The sequence below is a fragment of the Salminus brasiliensis genome, chromosome 15 (assembly GCF_030463535.1).
Source record: "Salminus brasiliensis chromosome 15, fSalBra1.hap2, whole genome shotgun sequence".
In the NCBI taxonomy this organism is placed as follows: domain Eukaryota; kingdom Metazoa; phylum Chordata; class Actinopteri; order Characiformes; family Bryconidae; genus Salminus; species Salminus brasiliensis.
Genome location: NC_132892.1, coordinates 29100516 through 29119701, shown reverse-complemented (window position 1 = coordinate 29119701; position 19186 = coordinate 29100516). Strand labels below are relative to the sequence as shown.

The 19186-nt window shown below is 37.5% G+C and overlaps 1 protein-coding gene across 1 annotated transcript; it reads right to left on the bottom strand.

Annotated features, from left to right (window-relative positions):
* Nucleotides 1-541: 541 nt before the first annotated feature.
* LOC140535516 (uncharacterized) lies at nt 542-18078 on the bottom strand. The gene is made up of 17 exons (XM_072656915.1): nt 18005-18078; nt 16837-17094; nt 16481-16765; nt 15572-15844; nt 15305-15403; nt 11895-11966; nt 10684-10941; nt 9642-9926; nt 8878-9150; nt 8519-8623; nt 6830-6836; nt 6141-6250; nt 4891-5148; nt 3746-4030; nt 2557-2829; nt 2198-2302; nt 542-1453 (listed from the first exon to the last, which is right to left on the bottom strand). Exons 1-17 carry the CDS (start codon nt 18054-18056, stop codon nt 1440-1442), a joined length of 3012 nt encoding a protein of 1003 aa, XP_072513016.1. The 5' UTR covers nt 18057-18078; the 3' UTR covers nt 542-1439.
* Between the last annotated feature and the right edge of the window lie 1108 nt (nt 18079-19186).

Below are 19186 nucleotides of genomic sequence, written 5' to 3'. Positions count from 1 at the left end.
GGTGGCGTATGTGACTCTAGTGTGGGTGGAGCCTGCATAGAGCCCATGCAGGTAAGGGTGGGGATCCCTGTAGTTGGGAGCCTTTGCATGTAATCCATGGCAGCTGGGATGTGCAAGGCTTGTGTTTCAAGTAAAGCAAGTGAGTGGATCCCTGCATGTAAAGGTGGAGATCCCTGTAACGGGCAGGGCTCTTCAGTTTGTGGAGGCAGCATGAGGAATGGAAGTTTGTGTTTGGGGTATGTGCCTCTTTTATTAAATACTATTTGGTTCTAATAAAAACACTTGAATTGAAATGTAATCTTGGTGGTGTTGCTTCTTTTTATGGGCACATGAGGATACCTCTTTTAAGTAGACCACACACAGGATTTAACATTTGAGCTTTTGTCAATCAAAAGACTGCATATATATATATGTGTGTGTATATGTATGTGTGTGTGTGTGTGTGTGTGTGTGTGTGTGTGTAGGTCAAATAGGTCAAACTGCTAACCACCACAGCTGACTGACCTCAGCCCTAACACAAATGTAAATAAACACAAATTAGTTTGACTTTGTGACTTTATTTTATTGATGTATTTATTAATATTGTTTTACATGGTCATAAAAATAAAAACATGTAAAAGATTAAAACGTAAAACTCAATATTTCTTTCTTTTGTTTTTTACTGATTTTATTTTAAGACTGATACATTCAAATAAAAGGAGGTGATTTAGCAATATAAGCTATTTATACATTTAGGTAAATCAGTAAATGCTTATGTATTCATGTTTATTAATTTAGCTGCATGATTTTAGAGATGATTAACTTCTATAACACTGCCACAATACTACAACTTAGGCCTACTTGATGCCCCCCAGCCTAACCACAATGGACGCCTGAGTATCCCCAGTGTCCTCTTTTTTTTTTTTAAAAACCATAATATAATTACTGTGGAAATGAGCCACTTCACTCCACTTCAAACTGTGGATAAATAAACTACTGACAAGCCACAAAACAATGTGACAATAAAACAGCATGCACTATCCACACCCAGATTTACTGCATATGACACTTAGCTTTTATGTCATTTCAGGGACCTCTATACATATACTTTATTCATACACTTTATCAATACATTGCTGCATCTGCCACTTTACTTCTGATGTCAATGCCAGGGACTTCTATCTATCTATTTATACCAACACTTAAACTCTTAAACTTAAACTCATTCCTAAAACTAGTAGAATACTTATATTCTTGCTTTGTGTTATTTAATGTTTATGTAAATGTTTGATGTTTATTGCTGCACAGCGGATCTGAGAGTAACGCAATTTCAATCCTGTGTATGTCCGGTACATATTACAGTTTTGACAATAACATTACAATAAAGTCTTTGAATTGATTTTGAAATAATTTAAGGCAACAGACTCGTCGACTCCATGGACTGTTATTTATCCCAATGTTCAGATGACAGCATCTATAAGAGACACAATAATGATTGTTAGCTGTGAAGCCATTTTAAACACATGGAGAGATTCATAATTCATAAGTACATTTAAAAAATGTAATTATCTGATAAAAGAAAAGCATTATGCTTAGAGGTATTTAGCCATTTGGCACGTACTTAAACCCAGTATTTAACATGTGATTTAAATAAGGCTGTTGAGGCCAATCTAATAAAAAAACTCTTTGGAGCACAATTCTGAAATATTGTGTGATTGGATGAATTCAATACATTAATACATTAAGCTAGTGTAGAATAATCCAGCCCATTAAAGATGCAAAACAATAAGACTGTTTTACTTTAAAATACTGTTCACTAGGATGTCTCCTGAAATAAGCTACTGGATTCTATAATATATGGAATGACCATTAATTGCATATATATATATATATATATATATATATATATATATTGGAAAATGGCATAATGTAAATACTGATGATGCCAAAGATGGTTGTTCAGAGCACTTCTGTAAACAGGTAAGTGTGAAAAACTAAACTAAACTAAAGAACCTCCACCTTCATTATTTAAAGATTGTAGGAATAGTTCATACATCAGTTTAGAGATCAGTAAGATTAAGTGAATGTTCTTTAATCCTTACTTTACAAGATTCTTCACAAGGTTCTTCTCAAACCAGAAACCAGAAGTGTTTTTTATGGCATTTCTTAAAGAATCCTCTGTAGCTCCTCTTTGTTGTACAGTAGTTGAGTTGCTTACCTCGAGTTCTGCAGCGCCACCACACTACAAGACCAATTCCAGCAGCCAACAAGCAAATACAGACAAGAGATATACAGACAGCCATTCCTCCAGCTTTCTCTCCACCTGCAGAAGAAAGCAGGTCTGTTTTCACTGAGTTTTACACAAGTTTCACTGCTGTACAAAAAGTCTGCAGCCTGAAAACCTCTGTAGTGATGAACTGAATGAGGGACAGATCACATATTTAATGCTAGTTTTAGGCTGAAATGTCCTTTAACAGGACAATCAGTTTCAGGAAGTTCAGGAGAAGAAGTGTTCAGTACTGATAGATTAAGAATTCATTAACTAAAACATTTAATGATGTGCAGAAGTCCTCATACCCCAGACTCTGGTGATGTTGTCCGGTACGCTGCTATGCAGCACTACACAGCTGTAGGTGTGTTCTCCTACATCCTCCTCTGGAACTATCACACTCTTTCTGGTCTGGTACGTGCCGTCCTCATTCGGCAGGACATCAGTGACCCCTTCATCAACAGGCTGAAGATCTGGGCCGAGCCAAACCACCTGAACCACCCGGGGGTAAAACCCAGTCACATGACATGTGACTGTAATGGAGCCGGCCTTCTGCTGCTCAATGATCCTGACTTCTGGAACTGGAGAAACAATAAGAGGGTAGTTGGACTTCTAAATAACCAAGAAGGTTCATGACATCTCTTCTACACTGAAATTCAATGTTCAAATTCAACTAATACTGTAGTATGTAGTAACAGCTGATGCTGTAGGACATTGTAATGTGGGTAGTTGATCTTTTCATATTTCATATGGTTCTTGTGTACATCATAGCTCCGCCTAGCCTTTAGTGTTCCCATCTGTGCCTTCTTTGTAGTCCTGCCATCTCAACATCCTACCAAATCACTGATCACCTTATAGTGAACTTCTTTAGTTTTGGGGGTTACCGGAAATGTAAAGTAACATGAAAGTAATTCAGCGACTTCAACTTTTAGAATTGTAAAAAAAGTATTTGCAGTGGATATAATTTATAGCAAAAGCTTCATTAGCTCGTATTAATTAACTATGGAGATGTATAGTTCCAACGAACTATTTATACCATCCAAACAAACATGACCAATTAAAGGTAGCGGATTTATAATCCATATTGAGTAGCATAACTGTCTAAAGTTCTGGGATCTTTACCTGGTTTGAGTATCAAAATAAAAAGTTCTAAGAGAATTCCAAAATGCTTATAAAATCGCCATAAAACCATAAAAGATAAACAATCTAAAGATACACATCAACTCTCTATCCAACTTTCAACTGACAATTTCACTTCACAAGTTTCATCAATTTGAGAAATCAAATCTGCAATACTGTCAAAAGCATATCCATCTGATTCTGAAAAGGACAATGAATACAGCTCCTTACAATATAAATACATTAATCTAGCAATTAATATCTGGTCGATCATGTGACAGTGTGGTGTTCATAGTTCTGAATTTGCTACTTTATGTGTAATAACAAAGAGCTATAAAGGATGAGGTGAAGAAGGAAGAAGTCAAGAAGATATCTGACCTTTTCTGATGTGGACTCCTGGAGCTTGCTTTAATATATTCAGTCGTTCCAGACATCTTGTCTTGTAATATACTACTAACATATTTATACTGGCTGAATCTCTCTCCCTCAGAGTCTTGTACAGGACAGCCTGAGGAACTGCAGCTACAAATGCCTTGGTGTTCATGTCAAAACTTGTGAAGTCCTTGCCATTGAATGAGTGGGTCAGCAATACCCTGTACATCCCATTTGGATACAGAGAACAGCATCCAGATCCTTGGTAAATGTTCTGGCCAGACAGTGAACCTGAATCAGAGAAACAACAAATAATTTCCAAACACTGTAAGACACAAGAGTGAACAGTGAACAGTTCAATAGTGAACAGTGTTAAGTGTGTTAAGATTACTGATGGGTGATTTAGCCCAACACTATCTGTAGTTAACTGTGACAGTATAGGAAGAGTTATATTTGAAGAAGCTCAGTAAGGTGAGCAGGGGGAGACCGTAAAGGTTTGAAGTTCACAGGTTTATACTTGTTCTAAACTGTTTGTGTCAGAAAGAGATGTTCTGTGTCTAGTTAGTGTATCTAACTGTATCTAGTTAACGGCCAAATAAGCTCATTCCCCCATGTGCGCTCAGTGATTGGTGTCACACTCTGAAAATAGCTGGATATAAAATGTACCTAAAAACAGCTGAAAACACTTCCGAGATCATTCCCTCGACTCTGTGCTCTCAGATATGAGGCTTTATCCTCTAAACAAGCTTAGATTTGAGCTTAAGTTAGCTGGAACACGGGCTGTGGTGTTTACTATGCTGGCTAACTTCTATAAATAAAGCTAGATAGTGCTCACTGACTAAAATACAGCAGAACCGGTCTCTCAGTTTGTCTTTCTGTTACTCCCAACACCACTCGCTCTCAGACACGAGATTATATTCTCAGCGCTTGTGTCAGTAGCTCAGCAGATCTAATCAGCTAATCTGAGCTGTCTGATACTCGATGGAGCTTAACAGGTGAGCTACTGATCAAAAACCATGGAAAAAATCTTGAAAGTTTTCTGTTCTTTCAGCAGCAGTCACTAGATCAGAGTCATTTTGTGGATACGGCCCAACCCTAGATTGCTGCAGTGATTCAGGTGTTGTCTATTTTAAGTGTAAAAAGCAGATTACCTGTCAGGTTGAACTGTTCAGTAGCCGACTGCAATCCAAGGGAGAAAACAAATGTGTTGTGGTCTGTCCAGAAATGAATAATACTCCACACATCTCTTCCTGCAGTGCTGTTGATCCAGTCAGGACAGGGCATTTTGGACCTCATAGTGCTGTCATGGTAGTAGACAGTGACATCATTCAGAACGATCCTTTCTGTAAATTCAGGCAGCCCAAATCCTTTAGAGGACGTCCAGTAAACACAGCTGTCATACTGAAGATCTGTAACAGTAAAGTTAGTGTTAAATGCAGTGGAAATGTGAATATGTGATATAATCTGATACATTTCATTATTTCATTAAATAAAGAGACGACACAGATGAAACCATAACAATATTTAAAAATGTCTTTTGTTCCCTGGATACGGTGCTGTTTCAACCTGTGGAGGAAATCCTTTCAAATATACAGTGAAATTTCATATTGCTTTCAAATTTAAAATACAAATACACTGTGTCCAAATATTTGTGGACACCTTGCACCCATTGCTGACACAAATGTCCAAGGGCACACACAGCCTCTGTAGAGAAATACTGCCAATAGAAAAGGACATTCTGGAGCAAATAAATATGAACCTATTGGCACTATGCTGCCTAATGCCAGGTGTGGGCTAGAGGGGTATAAAGCCCCCCAGCATTGAGCTGTGGAGCAGTGGAATTGTGTTCTCTGGAATGATGGATGGTGCTCCATCCAATATCCAATGATATCTGTCTTCTTCTATTATTTAAATACACAATGCCCTCTCCTTCTTAAGACCTACAATATATTTTCATTAATCGTGGCTTTGCCTGTTATATACCTTTTTGCCTGTAATCTAAAGGCTTCACATTTTAGCCACAGGTCGTGACTGTAGAATATTGCTTTCTTCAGTTTGAATCTTCACCACAGTCAGCTTGTTCATTATTGACAAACCTAAATCACATCTAAACCAGGAAAGGCTGTAGAATATTGCTTTCTTCAGTTTGACCACAAAACTGGAATTACGATGCTGAATCTGAAAGGCAGTCTTCACCACAATCAGCTTGGATCTAAACCAGGAAAGGCTGTAGAATATTATAAATGCTGCGTAGGATCAGTAGTACATAAACAAGTAAGTAAGGACATACATGACGATGTCAAGGAGCTGCATTTAACTTTCACTAAGTAAAATCCTGGATGTAAAGGAATTGTGTCTACAAGTAATCCTGTCTACAAAAGACTTAGTGAAGATTACTCACCAGTCCTCACTTGCTGAAGATATATAAGGAGAAATAAAACACAAGCGATCTTCATGGCTGGTGGAAGAAGTTCAAAACAGTAACAGCAGTGAGGAGAGTGAAAGTGAAAGCTGGTTTAGATCATATGTGGCCAAATGAAATGGAGGCGTATGTGACTCTAGTGTGGGTGGAGCCTGCGTAGAGCCCATGCAGGGAAGGGTGGGGATCCCTGTAGTTGGGAGCCTTTGCATGTAATCCATGGCAGCTGGGATGTGCAAGGCTTGTGTTTCATGTAAAGCAAGTGAGTGGATCCCTGCATGTAAAGGTGGAGATCCCTGTAACGGGCAGGGCTCTTCAGTTTGTGGAGGCAGCATGAGGAATGGAAGTTTGTGTTTGGGGTATGTGCCTCTTTTATTAAATACTATTTGGTTCTAATAAAAACAGTTGAATTGAAATGTAATCTTGGTGGTGTTGCTTCTTTTTATGGGCACATGAGGATACCTCTTTTAAGTAGACCACACACAGGATTTAACATTTGAGCTTTTGTCTATAAATTCTGAGGTTTGTGTGTCAGCTGTCCATCAAAAGACTGCATATATATATATATATATGTGTGTGTATGTATGAGTGTGTGTGTGTGTGTGTGTGTGTGTGTGTGTAGGTCAAATAGGTCAAATAGGTCAAACTGCTAACCACCACAGCTGACTGACCTCAGCCCTAACAGAAATGTAAATAAACACAAATTAGTTTGACTTTGTGACTTTATTTTATTGATGTATTTATTAATATTTTTTTACATGGTCATGAAAATAAAAACATGTACAAGATTAAAAGATAAAACTCAATATTTCTTTCTTTTGTTTTTTACTGATTTTATTTTAAGACTGATACATTCAAATAAAAGGAGGTGATTTAGCAATATAAGCTATTTATTAGTTTAGGTAAATCAGTAAATGCTCATGTATTCATGTTTATTAATTTAGCTGCATGATTTTAGAGATGATTAACTTCTATAACACTGCCACAATACTACAACTTAGGCCTACTTGATGCCCCCCAGCCTAACCACAATGGACGCCTGAGTATCCCCAGTGTCCTCTTTTTTTTTTGAAAACCATAATAATTACTGTGCAAATGAGCCACTTCACTCCACTTCAAACTGTGGATAAATAAACTTCTGACAAGCCACAAAACAATGTGACAATAAAACAGCATGCACTATCCACACCCAGATTTACTGCATATGACACTTAGCTTTTATGTCATTTCAGGGACCTCTATACATATACTTTATTCATACACTTTATAAAGTACATTGCTGCATCTGCCACTTTACTTCTGATGTCAATGCCAGGGACTTCTATCTATCTATTTATACCAACACTTAAACTCTTAAACTAAACTCATTCCTAAAACTAGTAGAATACTTATATTCTTGCTTTGTGTTATTTAATGTTTATGTAAATGTTTGATGTTTATTGCTGCACAGCGGGTCTGAGAGTAACGCAGTTTCAATCCTGTGTATGTCCGGTACAAATTACAGTTTTGACAATAACATTACAATAAAGTCTTTGACTCGATTTTGAAATAATTTAAGGCAACAGACTCGTCGACTCCATGGACTGTTATTTATCCCAATGTTCAAATGACAGCATCTATAAGAGACAAAATAATGATTGTTAGCTGTGAAGCCATTTTAAACACATGGAGAGATTCATAATTCATAAGTACATTTAAAAAATTTAATTATCTGATAAAAGAAAAGCATTATGCTTAGAGTTGTTTAGACATTTGGCATGTACTTAAACCCAGTATATTAAAACCAATGTGATTTAAATAAGGCTGTTGAGGCCAATCTAATAAAAAAAACTCTTTGGAGCACAATTCTGAAATATTGTGTGATTGGATGAATTCAATACATTAATACATTAAGCTAGTGTAGAATAATCCAGCCCATTAAAGATGCAAAACAATAAGACTGTTTAACTTTAAAATACTGTTCACTAGGATGTCTCCTGAAATAAGCTACTGGATTCTATAATATATGGAATGACCATTAATTGCATATATATATATATATATATATATATATTGGAAAATGGCATAATATAAATACTGATGATGCCAAAGATAGTTGTTCAGAGCACTTCTGTAAACAGGTAAATGTGAAAAACTAAACTAAACTAAAGAACCTCCACCTTCATTATTTAAAGATTGTAGGAATAGTTCATACATCAGTTTAGAGATCAGTAAGATTAAGTGAATGTTCTTTAATCCTTACTTTACAAGATTCTTCACAAGGTTCTTCTCAAACCAGAAACCAGAAGTGTTTTTTATACAACACTGCTTAAAGAATCCTCTGTAGCTCCTCTTTGTTGTACAGTAGCTGAGTTGCTTACCTCGAGTTCTGCAGCACCACCACACTACAAGCCCAATTCCAGCAGCCAACAAGCAAATACAGACAAGAGATATCCAGACAGCCATTCCTCCAGCTTTCTCTCCACCTGCAGAAGAAAGCAGGTCTGTTTTCACTGAGTTTGACACAAGTTTCACTGCTGTACAAAAAGTCTGTAGCCTGAAAACCTCTGTAGTGATGAACTGAATGAGGGACAGATCACATATTTAATGCTAGTTTTAGGCTGAAATGTCCTTTAACAGGACAATCAGTTTCAGGAAGTTCAGGAGAAGAAGTGTTCAGTACTGATAGATTAAGAATTCATTAACTAAAACATTTAATGATGTGCAGAAGTCCTCATACCCCAGACTCTGGTGATGTTGTCCGGTACGCTGCTATGCAGCACTACACAGCTGTAGGTGTGTTCTCCTACATCCTCCTCTGGAACTATCACACTCTTTCTGGTCTGGTACGTGCCGTCCTCATTCGGCAGCACATCAGTGACCCCTTCATCCACAGGCTGAAGATCTGGACCGAGCCAAACCACCTGAATCACCCGGGGGTAAAACCCAGTCACATGACATGTGACTGTAATGGAGTCGGCCTTCTGCTGCTCAAAGAGCCTGACATCCGGAACTGGGAAAACAATAAACACAGTTAAACAGGACTGGAATTATTGTTGATGGGTCAGTTTTTATTTTGCTGGTTTAAAATGACTTATAGAGTATATATAGAATTATGATACCAAAGAAATACTAAAACAATATGTGATTAAATTTGTTCAAATTAATGTGTAAGAAAAATATACAGAAACAGGCTATTAGTGTTAATCACCTGTTCAGGGAATCAAAGCTGATTAAAACTGCATTAGTTTTAGTTTTGCTGTGACAATAACAGATGAAAATGTTGTATATGACTTTGCAGATGATGCTGCAGTTCCATTATTTAAACTCTTTAGGAACCATCAGTGGCTCCTAGCTCTTTCTCCCACTGTTATAAATTAGGAACAACAGCTGAGCCAGATTGCATTGCCTTGCATGCAGTTACCAATTAGTATTCCTTAGGGTGTAACAGAAGTCATGGAGCATGAGGGGTTAAAAAAAAAAGAAATCACAAACATATCTGACCTTTTCTGATGAGGAGTCCCGGAGCCTGCTTTAATATATTCAGTCTTCCCAGACAGGTTTTCTGGTAGTATGCTGCTAGCTCATCCATGTCACGATGGTTTCTCTCCCTCAAATTCTTGAACAGGACAGCCTGAGAAACTGCAGCTACAAATGTCTTGGTGTTCAGGTCAAAACTTGTGAAGTCCTTGCCATTGAATGAGTGGGTCATAAATGCCCTGTAAGTCCCATTTGGATATAGAGAGCAGCATCCAGATCCTTGGTAAATGTTCTGGTCAGACAGTGAACCTGAATCAGAGAAACAACAAATGATCTTGAAGTGTGTGCTACAATTATTGATGGGTCATTTGGTCCAACACTGTATGTAGTTAAGTGCATATTAACTGTAGTATATTAAATAACTGTGGTATATTTACAGAAGCAGCTATGCTAGTACTGATTAAAGATTTATTGAGGTATATGATGAGGGTTTTAAATGTATTTCTTTTTATTAAAGCTATTTTATATAACTTTCTTTTCCCAGCAGTTTAGATGAATAAGAATATGAAGAAATCTCTGGATATTTATTCAGTTACTGTGTAACTTTTTAAAGAAGGAAACTCAGAATGTCAAGTTGACTGGGGCAGGAAAATAAAAGTAGTAAATAAAAGTAATAATAATAAATATATGTAGAGCTTTTCACATACCCAAGTACAATTTACAAAAGTACACTGGGAAGAGAAGGGGAGAGAAAAGAAAAACTCAACACAATAGAACTTGAAAAAGGAAGGTTAAAGTGCGGGAAAGAGATTTAGAGAAACTTAGGATGCTTCAGCACCACAGATCCATTAACTGCCAGAAGTTCAGTACCAGAGGATCAGAGGGCGCAAGAAAGACAGTAAAGATGAAGGAGCTCAATGAGGTAAGCAGGACAAGACCATAAGGGGTTAAAGTTAGCAGGAGTTTGCACTTGTTCTAAACTGTCTGTGCCAAAAACTGATTGGTGCAGTGATTCAGGTGTTGTAGTTTCATTAATTTTTCATTTCAAGTCTGGAAAGCAGATTACCTGTCAGGTTAAACTGTTTAGTAGCCGACTGAAACCCAAGGGAGAAAACATATATGTTGTGGTCCGACCAGAAATGAATGCTCCTCCACTCCTGTCTTCCTGCAGTGGTGTTGATCCAGTCAGGACAGGGCATTTTGGACCTTAAACTGCTGTCATGGTAGTAGACAGTGACATCATTCAGAACGATCCTTTCTGTAAATTCAGGCAGCCCATATCCTTTAGAGTAAGTCCAGTAACCACAGTTGTCAAACGGAAGATCTGTAAATGTAAAGTTAGTGTAAAGTTAGTGTTAGTGGAAATTTGAATATATGACTTTCATTATTTCATCAAATAAAGAGAAGACATAGATGAAACTATAACAATATTTTTTAAAAATGACATTTGTTCCTTGAAGCTATTTATGGACAATCCTTTTAAATATACAGTAGTTTTATATTGTTTTCAAGTGTTTAGCTTTTCTTTGAACAGTAAAAATATGATATGATAAACTCCAATAGAAACTTATGCCTGTGTCCAATTGAATACACAATATGTCCAAATGTTTGTGGATGCCCCTTCTATAGAATGCATTTGACTACTTTAAGTTGCACCCATTGCTCACACCGATGTGCACACACAGCTTGTCTAGTCCCTATAGACAAGTATTGCCAACAGAATAGGACTCAGAATAGGAGAAAAAAGTGTCCCAATACTTTTGTCCACATTGCATCTAAGACTATTTTGTTTTAATAACACTGCATGTGTGTTTTCCCAATGATATAAATACATAACATCATTCTTCTTCTCAAGATCTAGAATCTATTGTTCATTATTTTTTGTTTGCTCATTATTGACATTTCTGCCTGTTCACATTGACACATGTCCTCTAAACTGCCACATTTTAGGCAAATGTCGTGACTGGTAGCAGTATTCCTCAGTTTGACCACAAAACTGGAATTATGAGCCTTGGAAAGCATCAATTCTAAATCTGAAAGGCAGTCTTCTTCACAGTCAGCTTGTTTATTGATTTAGTTAGTCACTGACCAATGTAGACTGGATCTAAACCAGGGAAGACTGTTATAATAATATATTGTAACCAGTAGCAAAGTAAACAAGGAAGTAAGGACACACAGGACAGTGTCAAACAGCTGCAATGAACTTTAACGAGGGACAGTCCTGAACGTAAAGACATTGGAAACTGATTTACAAAAGACCTAGCCAGGATTACTCACCAGTCCTCACTTGCTGAAGATATAAGAGGAGAAATAAAATACAAACGATCTTCATGGCCGTTGGAGGAAGTTAAAATATTAACAGCACTGAGAAGAGTGGAAGTGAAAGCTGGTTTTGTCAGTACGCCACACTCTAAGTCTAAGTCTAAGAGAGTCTAAGACTCTGACTGTATTTGAAACTGTGTACTGTAAAATTTTATGGAAAATAATTCATATATTTTAAGTAGTGTTTTTTCATTGTATACCAATCCTTGTAAAACAAACATTATCTGTAAATTAACAATTCAACTGACTGTTATTTTAAGTATTATGGCAGTAACGACAAATTGTATTAATTTTATTTACAGACACTGTAACATTGATACTTTTTTATTTCTTAAATATCAGATTTATATAAGAAAAAACAATAATTATCTGTAATTGAATGAGCAGCTAATTATATGAAGGTTTATGTCCATACTAATCTTTAAAGTTTTCTTCTTTATAATTTTTGCAAATCAGTTTCATATGCATGTTTGTTTTTATATTCAAACTCTGTCATTTTGTCTCCACCTTCTTTCATGAAATCATACATAATACAAAAAAAATATATTTTAATATATAGTCTGTTAAGAGGAGCTTGCACGCTACAGTGCTGAAACAACAGTGTGTGGAAAAAGCAAAGGTCGGTTGTTTAAAGTGTTTTTAGCTGTTTATTTTTTTTTACTTTTAATGCCTTTATATTTAAGGCATTTAGCAGATGCTCTTCTCCAGAGCGACTTACAAAAGTGCTTTACTGTTTACTCAAGAATAACCTCAGCTAGTTTGAATAGACTAAAAATTCAAAGATCCTCTAAGTTTTGACTCTACTAAACACAAGTCAGTAAGGTGACCATAGTACTCTACTATTCACGCAAGTACTCTCAGAAGAGGAGGGTCTTCAGTCTGGGTTTGAAGACAGCGAGTGTTGGACTCTGCTGTTCGGACACCCAGGAGAAGTTCCTTCCACCACTTCGGTGCAGGACAGAAAAAAGTCTGAAGCTTGTCTTCTGTGGGTTTTGAGGGATGGCGGGTCAAGCCGAGCCGTACTTGAAGCTGGAAGGGCTCTTGGTTGCGGACCGGCCTTGATTCATTCAGTCTCTTTGTCTTTCCGAGAGACAGAGACCACCCATATAAACCAATCTATTCTATTTAGAGCATATTTACTCTGACACTGTGATGAAATTAATACTACCAAGTACAAAAAATGCTCTAAACATTTATACCTGAAAATACCATAGCGGTCATTTTGCCAGTATACATTATGAACTCTCCCCAAACCATCTCGTTTGACCGCTGTTCCAGCGCGTTGGTACTTTACAAGAATGCTTCTGTTTACCTCAGAAAAGAACCCAAAGACTTAGACTAAAATAGACATAGACTAAAAACAGCAACAGGATAAGACATCAGCAACAAACAGCATAGCAAAGATACGAAAAAATGACTGCCGCTGATTTTACCCTGATAATTCAGAGACTGGATGAAGGAACTCTGGCGGTGCAGTTGGAGCCCCAGATTCAGATAGAGATGCCTCCTGGCTTCATGTCAGCTCTTCACCTACTACTCAAATCAATCCCGATCACGTTTATTGTCACATCACATTACACATGGGTAAAGGTAAGTGAAAAACTAGATCTTTGCTCCCAGGACATAGCTAGGATTGTTGTAATATTGGCCAACTGACCACTTTGAACTTGAAGACCCTAGATTACCTCGGATCAGATGTAGTGATCCTTTTAGCCCCTAGACATCTGACTTTTACAACTCTTTAATAGCCCTCAACAAAGTCAGTGGGATCTACCTCTATCCTTGTGCGGTTTTCCCTTTTATATGTTGTGGTCTTCTATGGGGCGACAGTAAGATGATTTACACATGACTTACAGTAAAAAAATCTAATGTTTTAAATTCTAATGGTAAGTTGATTCAGTTGGCCAAATATGCAGGCAAATTAGGAACAACAATAACAGGAAATATGAAGAAGCATTAGACATAAAATGCTATGTGTAATAATTATATAGCTATATCATTTTTATATGTTTTAAAATCTGCACCATAATAAATAACAATAATCACTGGCTGTGTCGAGACACTTTCACTACTGCTCTTATCCTCTGACTGAGAGTCTTTTAGAAACCTTGCTAAAGACACAGAGATAAATATATCTTCTTTTCTGGGTACGTGTGAACAGTCTCATAAAGACTTCCTGGGTTGAATGCACTCCAGCACTTCGTTCTCCTGCTTCTGAGTTTTGGCACAATTGTACACGTTGGTGGGTGGGTCTTAGCACAAGGCGTTCATCTTGGTCAACTGTCATCTGTACTTGTGTTCCTCTGGACTTGTGAAACGTCACCAGTCACAGCCCAAGTACTGCTCCAATCAAAAGCTCACATCCAGTGGTTCCTAATATTTCTTCTTTCTTCTCAGTTCCTCTCAGTGGTTCTTCTTAATGCTCTAAAAGTTTTCTTCTTTGGAGCCTCAGTTCCTCTCAGTGGTTCTTCTTAATGCTCTTAGAGAGTTTGTGCTTTTACCCATGGCTTGTATATGAAAGCTTCACAGATTTATGTAAAGCCGCTGTGTTGTAATGTCTGTACAAATACAATTTTATTTATTGTTGTGATAAATAACAAAATCCTTGCATAATACATTACCTTTACATTTTTACATTACTGGAAAATGCATGTAAACAGAGGTTGATTAAAGCAGAGTCCAGCAGAATAAGTGCACTGCAGTGAATATTCAGTCATCTTCAGTAATATTCAGTAATGACGTTATATGTCTCAGCAGTAGATGGCAGTATTATATCAGCTGACAGTGCAGACATTACACACAGACCACATAAACACTGAAGCTGTTAAGTAAATCTCCTGAAAACGGCCTGTAGTAACAGGAACACCGCTGACAACAGTTACTCCAGTGTCCATCTTCTATTTTGCGGTTTCTTCTATGTGACCTCAGGCCGGACCATCAGGTCTACTTCACATGTGCCCATAATGCCCACAAATCACATCATACAGGAGAGTTGATACAGAATTCATATCACCACAGACATCATACATAACGCCTGCTGCATCACAGCACACATGATCACTAAACCTCCTCTGTTATTTATGTAAGACCAGATACAGCAGAAAGATGGCAGAGGAGGTTGTAGTGACGTGTTCCTAAAGATGATCGGTTCAGCTCACAGCATCTACAGAAAGAACACAGTAGAAAAGACCCAAGATACAAATAATAAAGCTGACTGAACATGGCATATTAAAATGCAGAACTCATCTGAAAACTACATCTGAAAGCTTTGTGGTTCTGGAAGATGTATTTAATATATGGGGTCTTCTCAAAGCAAAGTACTGAGTTTTTACATCAACACTTCAGAAGTCTGCTGATTTGCTTACCATCGGCTCTACAGCGGGTCCAGAAACCCAATCCAATCACCAACAAGCAAACACAGGTAAGAGACGTCCAAACAGCAATCCTGCTGCGTTTCTCCACAACTACACAAAACACAATCCTGAGATCAGTCCAGACTTTCCTCCTAACAGTAATTACACATCATCAATAGACCAACTCATTTCATTTCATCTTTAATAGATCAATCAGAAAAGCCTCAGTACTGATACTGATTAAGTAGAAGATCTAACAACGTGCAGAAGTCCTCATACCCCAGACTCTGGTGATGTTGTCCGGTACGCTGCTATGCAGCACTACACAGCTGTAGGTGTGTTCTCCTACATCCTCCTCTGGAACTATCACACTCTTTCTGGTCTGGTACGTGCCGTCCTCATTGGGCAGCACATCAGTGACCCCTTCATCCACAGGCTGAAGATCTGGACCGAGCCAAAACACCTGAACCACCCGGGGGTAAAACCCAGTCACATGACATGTGACTGTAATGGATCCGGCCTTCTGCTGCTCAAAGATCCTGACTTCTGGAACTGGGAAAATGGCATAGGACTAAATAGACCTCCATAATAACAACAAAGATCTATGACATCTGTTCTGTAGTGCATACATATCTACACTGTCATATCAGAATATTATGACCATATGTAACTGTAATGTAATTAAATGATTACTATATTAAAGTAATGTAATCTGATTACTTTACAGTAACTTTTTAAAGCTACATATTCAAGTAAAGGAATTTACATATCAATTCACATAAAATGCTCAGGACCTCACAGCAGTAAGTAGTATTTAGGTGGTGGGTCATTCTCAACACTGCAGTGATACTGGTGGTGGCAAGTGTGTTAGTGTGTGTTGCGCTATGAGTGGATCAGACACAGCAGTGCTGCTGGAGTGTTTAAACACTGTGTTCACTCACTGTCCACTCTATTACCTAGCTGGTCTACCTTGTTGATGTAAAGTCAGAGACAGAAGCTCATTTGTTGCTGCATGCTGGGGAATTCCCCAGAAGATCTGCCTGATGTCGTCTCGAACATCTCTATTTGCTTATTTTCAAAGTGGCTCAGGTGCTTGCCCATTTTGGAGCATTTCTATTGGCCCATTCATCAGAAAATAGTGACACAAAAATGTGAAAACTTCAAGAAGACGTCAAGAACATATCTGACCTTTTCTGATAAGGAGTCCTGGAGCTCTTTTGAATAAATTCAGTCGTTCCCAACAGGTTTTCTTGTAGAATGCTGCTGTCATTTCTAAAGAAAAGGAATCTCTCTCCCTCAGATTCTTGTACAGGACAGCTTGAGGAACTGCAGCTACAAATGTCTTGCTGTTCATGTCAAAACTTGTGAAGTCCTTGCCATTGAATGCGTGGGTCAGCAATGCCCCTTGACTCCCATTTGGATACAGAGAGCAGCATCCAGATGCTTGGTATATGTTCTGGTCAGACAGCGAACCTGAATCAGAGAAAAGTAAGTTTGCATCTATATATTATGTATGATTATATTATATATATATATAAAGCTACCTGTCAGGTTGAACTGTTGAGTAGCCGACTTAAAACCAAGGCTGAAAATATATTTGTTGTTGTCGGAAAACTCATAAATACTACGCCAGTGTTCTCTTCCTGCAGTGGTGTTGATCCAGTCAGGACAGGGCATTTTGGACTTTGTACTGCTGTCATAGTAGTAGATGGTAACGTCATTCAGAATTATCCTTTCAGTAAATTCAGGCAGGCCGAACCCTTTAGAGGATGTCCAGTGAGCACAGGCCTCATAGTAAAGATCTATAAAATAAATAAATAAATAAAGAGAATTTTCCCCCTCATCAAACACAACTATCACACATAACACAGACAGATGTATTAACGCCATTCATGACCAAACACAGTCCAAAGGTCAGAGATGAGGTAGATTAGATATCAGAGGCAACACTGCAAAACAAGAAAAGGGCGGGACCAGAGTGCTCACAACTACATTGACATTGACATTACAGCTTTTATTACAGTCACAGCTTTTGATCTCCCACCTGTAGTTCAACAGTGAAAATAAGTAAATGTGGACCTCACAAAAATGAAAAAGGGCACGTCCAGAAAATCCTTGATGTTAATATTCTAATGTGAGGCTCTCGGGAAGAGAGCATTTGTCAGCTCATAAAAAAGAGAGATTTCTGTTGACCATCAAATCTGTATAGTTGTGCTTTACTGCTGGCAAACAACCAAAAACTACTGAGTGAGGAGGACTGCCACAGTGAAGCTGACACAGGTGTGTACCTGCGCACACACAGCTTGTCTAGTCCCTGCAGAGAAGTATTAACAATGGAATGGGACTCTCTGGAGCAGCTAGAGGGGTATAAAGACCCCCCAGCATTGAGCTGTGGAGCATTGGAAGAACTGTGTCTGGAATGATGGATGGCGCTCCGTCTAATACTTCTGGGATGAGTTGGGAAGTTTAGGATGAGGTGGGGTGGTGATCATTCACCAAGCACCCTGACCTCAATAATGCTTTTTAATGCCTTCTTTCCTGGACAGTAGAGACAGTTACTCCAACAAAAGCAGCATACACTCTTTTTTAAATCCCTGATTTCAGAAGAAACATTTAATGAGCAGGTGTCCCAATACTTTAGTCAAAATAGTGTATCTATCTAATATAAGATCTATAAGAAGGTCTACCAAATACACAGAGAAGATTACTCACCAGTTCTTACTTGCTGAAGATGTAGGAGAACTAAAAGACCAATGTTCTTCATGGCTACGGGAGAAAGAGTCAACAGTAATGGCTCTGAGAGTGAAAGTAAAGGCTGTGTTTGTCTGAGAGTCATAAAGCAAGCCCTGGGCCACACCCTAAACCAATAGTCCATCAGATTTTTGACAGATTTTAATGTCGGTCACTGGACTGTGTTGATCATCTCTGGGATCCAGCGCTTCTGTTCAATCTTTTTTCTAAACCTGTCCTTGAGTCTTAACTGCACTACATAACTGTTGAGTCTTGGTTCAGTGTTTCTTCCTGCTCCTTCATGACAATGCCTGTACAAATAAATATGGGTAAGTTTTAAATAATGAAACATTTAATGGTTATCTTACTAAAAACTTCAAGATTACCAGTTATTGATTAGTTTAATGTTTATATATATATATATATATATATATATATATATATATATATATATATATATATATAGCAAGAGAGAGAGATATAGATATTTTATGTCAGCAGAAATCCAAAAAAAATGTTATGTGTACATATACTGTGGGCATAGTTTGAACATGACCAAATGCATTGGGTTGAACTTGTCTTCAGGGTTCAGGGGATTGCTTTGTCTCTGGAAATCATTCATTAATTAATCAAGTTACACCAGTGCGAAAAAATCAGTAGTCATAACTTTCAGCACTAGTTCTAGTTAGCTAGGTCTTAAACTTGCTAGTCACCAAAACTGAATGTATACCTAAATAATAAGCAGTACTTGTATCAATACTATTTTTCTGTTCAATATGTTGTGATGTACAGTAGTTTTACACTATTAATCAGAATTACAATAAAATAAAATAAAAAAATGTTTATTTAAGTTTTGTAGAACAAGTAGACATGGAATTTGTAGGATGTTAGATTTGGGAGGAGGAGCTTCAGGCATGTTTCTCCTCCCACAATTTAGTTACCTCCACGTATACCATTATTTTGGAACATTTCTATTGGTCCATTCAGCATGAATTTTTGACAGTGGAAATAAGAAGTGACAGATTCACATTATGAACGGAGAAATGGAGATACAATGGTTTTACATACAATATATAATAACAAATAATAAATATCAACTCATCATATATATATACTATATATATATATATATATATATATATATATATATATATATATATATAG

What these genes read in the sequence shown, in the direction of transcription:
- LOC140535516 (XM_072656915.1), bottom strand. Translation starts at nt 18,056, where the DNA reads ATGAAGAACATTGGTCTTTTAGTTCTCCTACATCTTCAGCAAGTAAGA. An exon ending in TCTTCAGCAAGTAAGAACTG is followed by an intron (nt 17,095 to 18,004) that starts GTGAGTAATCTT and finishes TTTATTTTATAG; the next exon opens with ATCTTTACTATGAGGCCTGT. An exon ending in TCTTCAGCAAGTGAGGACTG is followed by an intron (nt 10,942 to 11,894) that starts GTGAGTAATCCT and finishes TTACATTTACAG; the next exon opens with ATCTTCCGTTTGACAACTGT.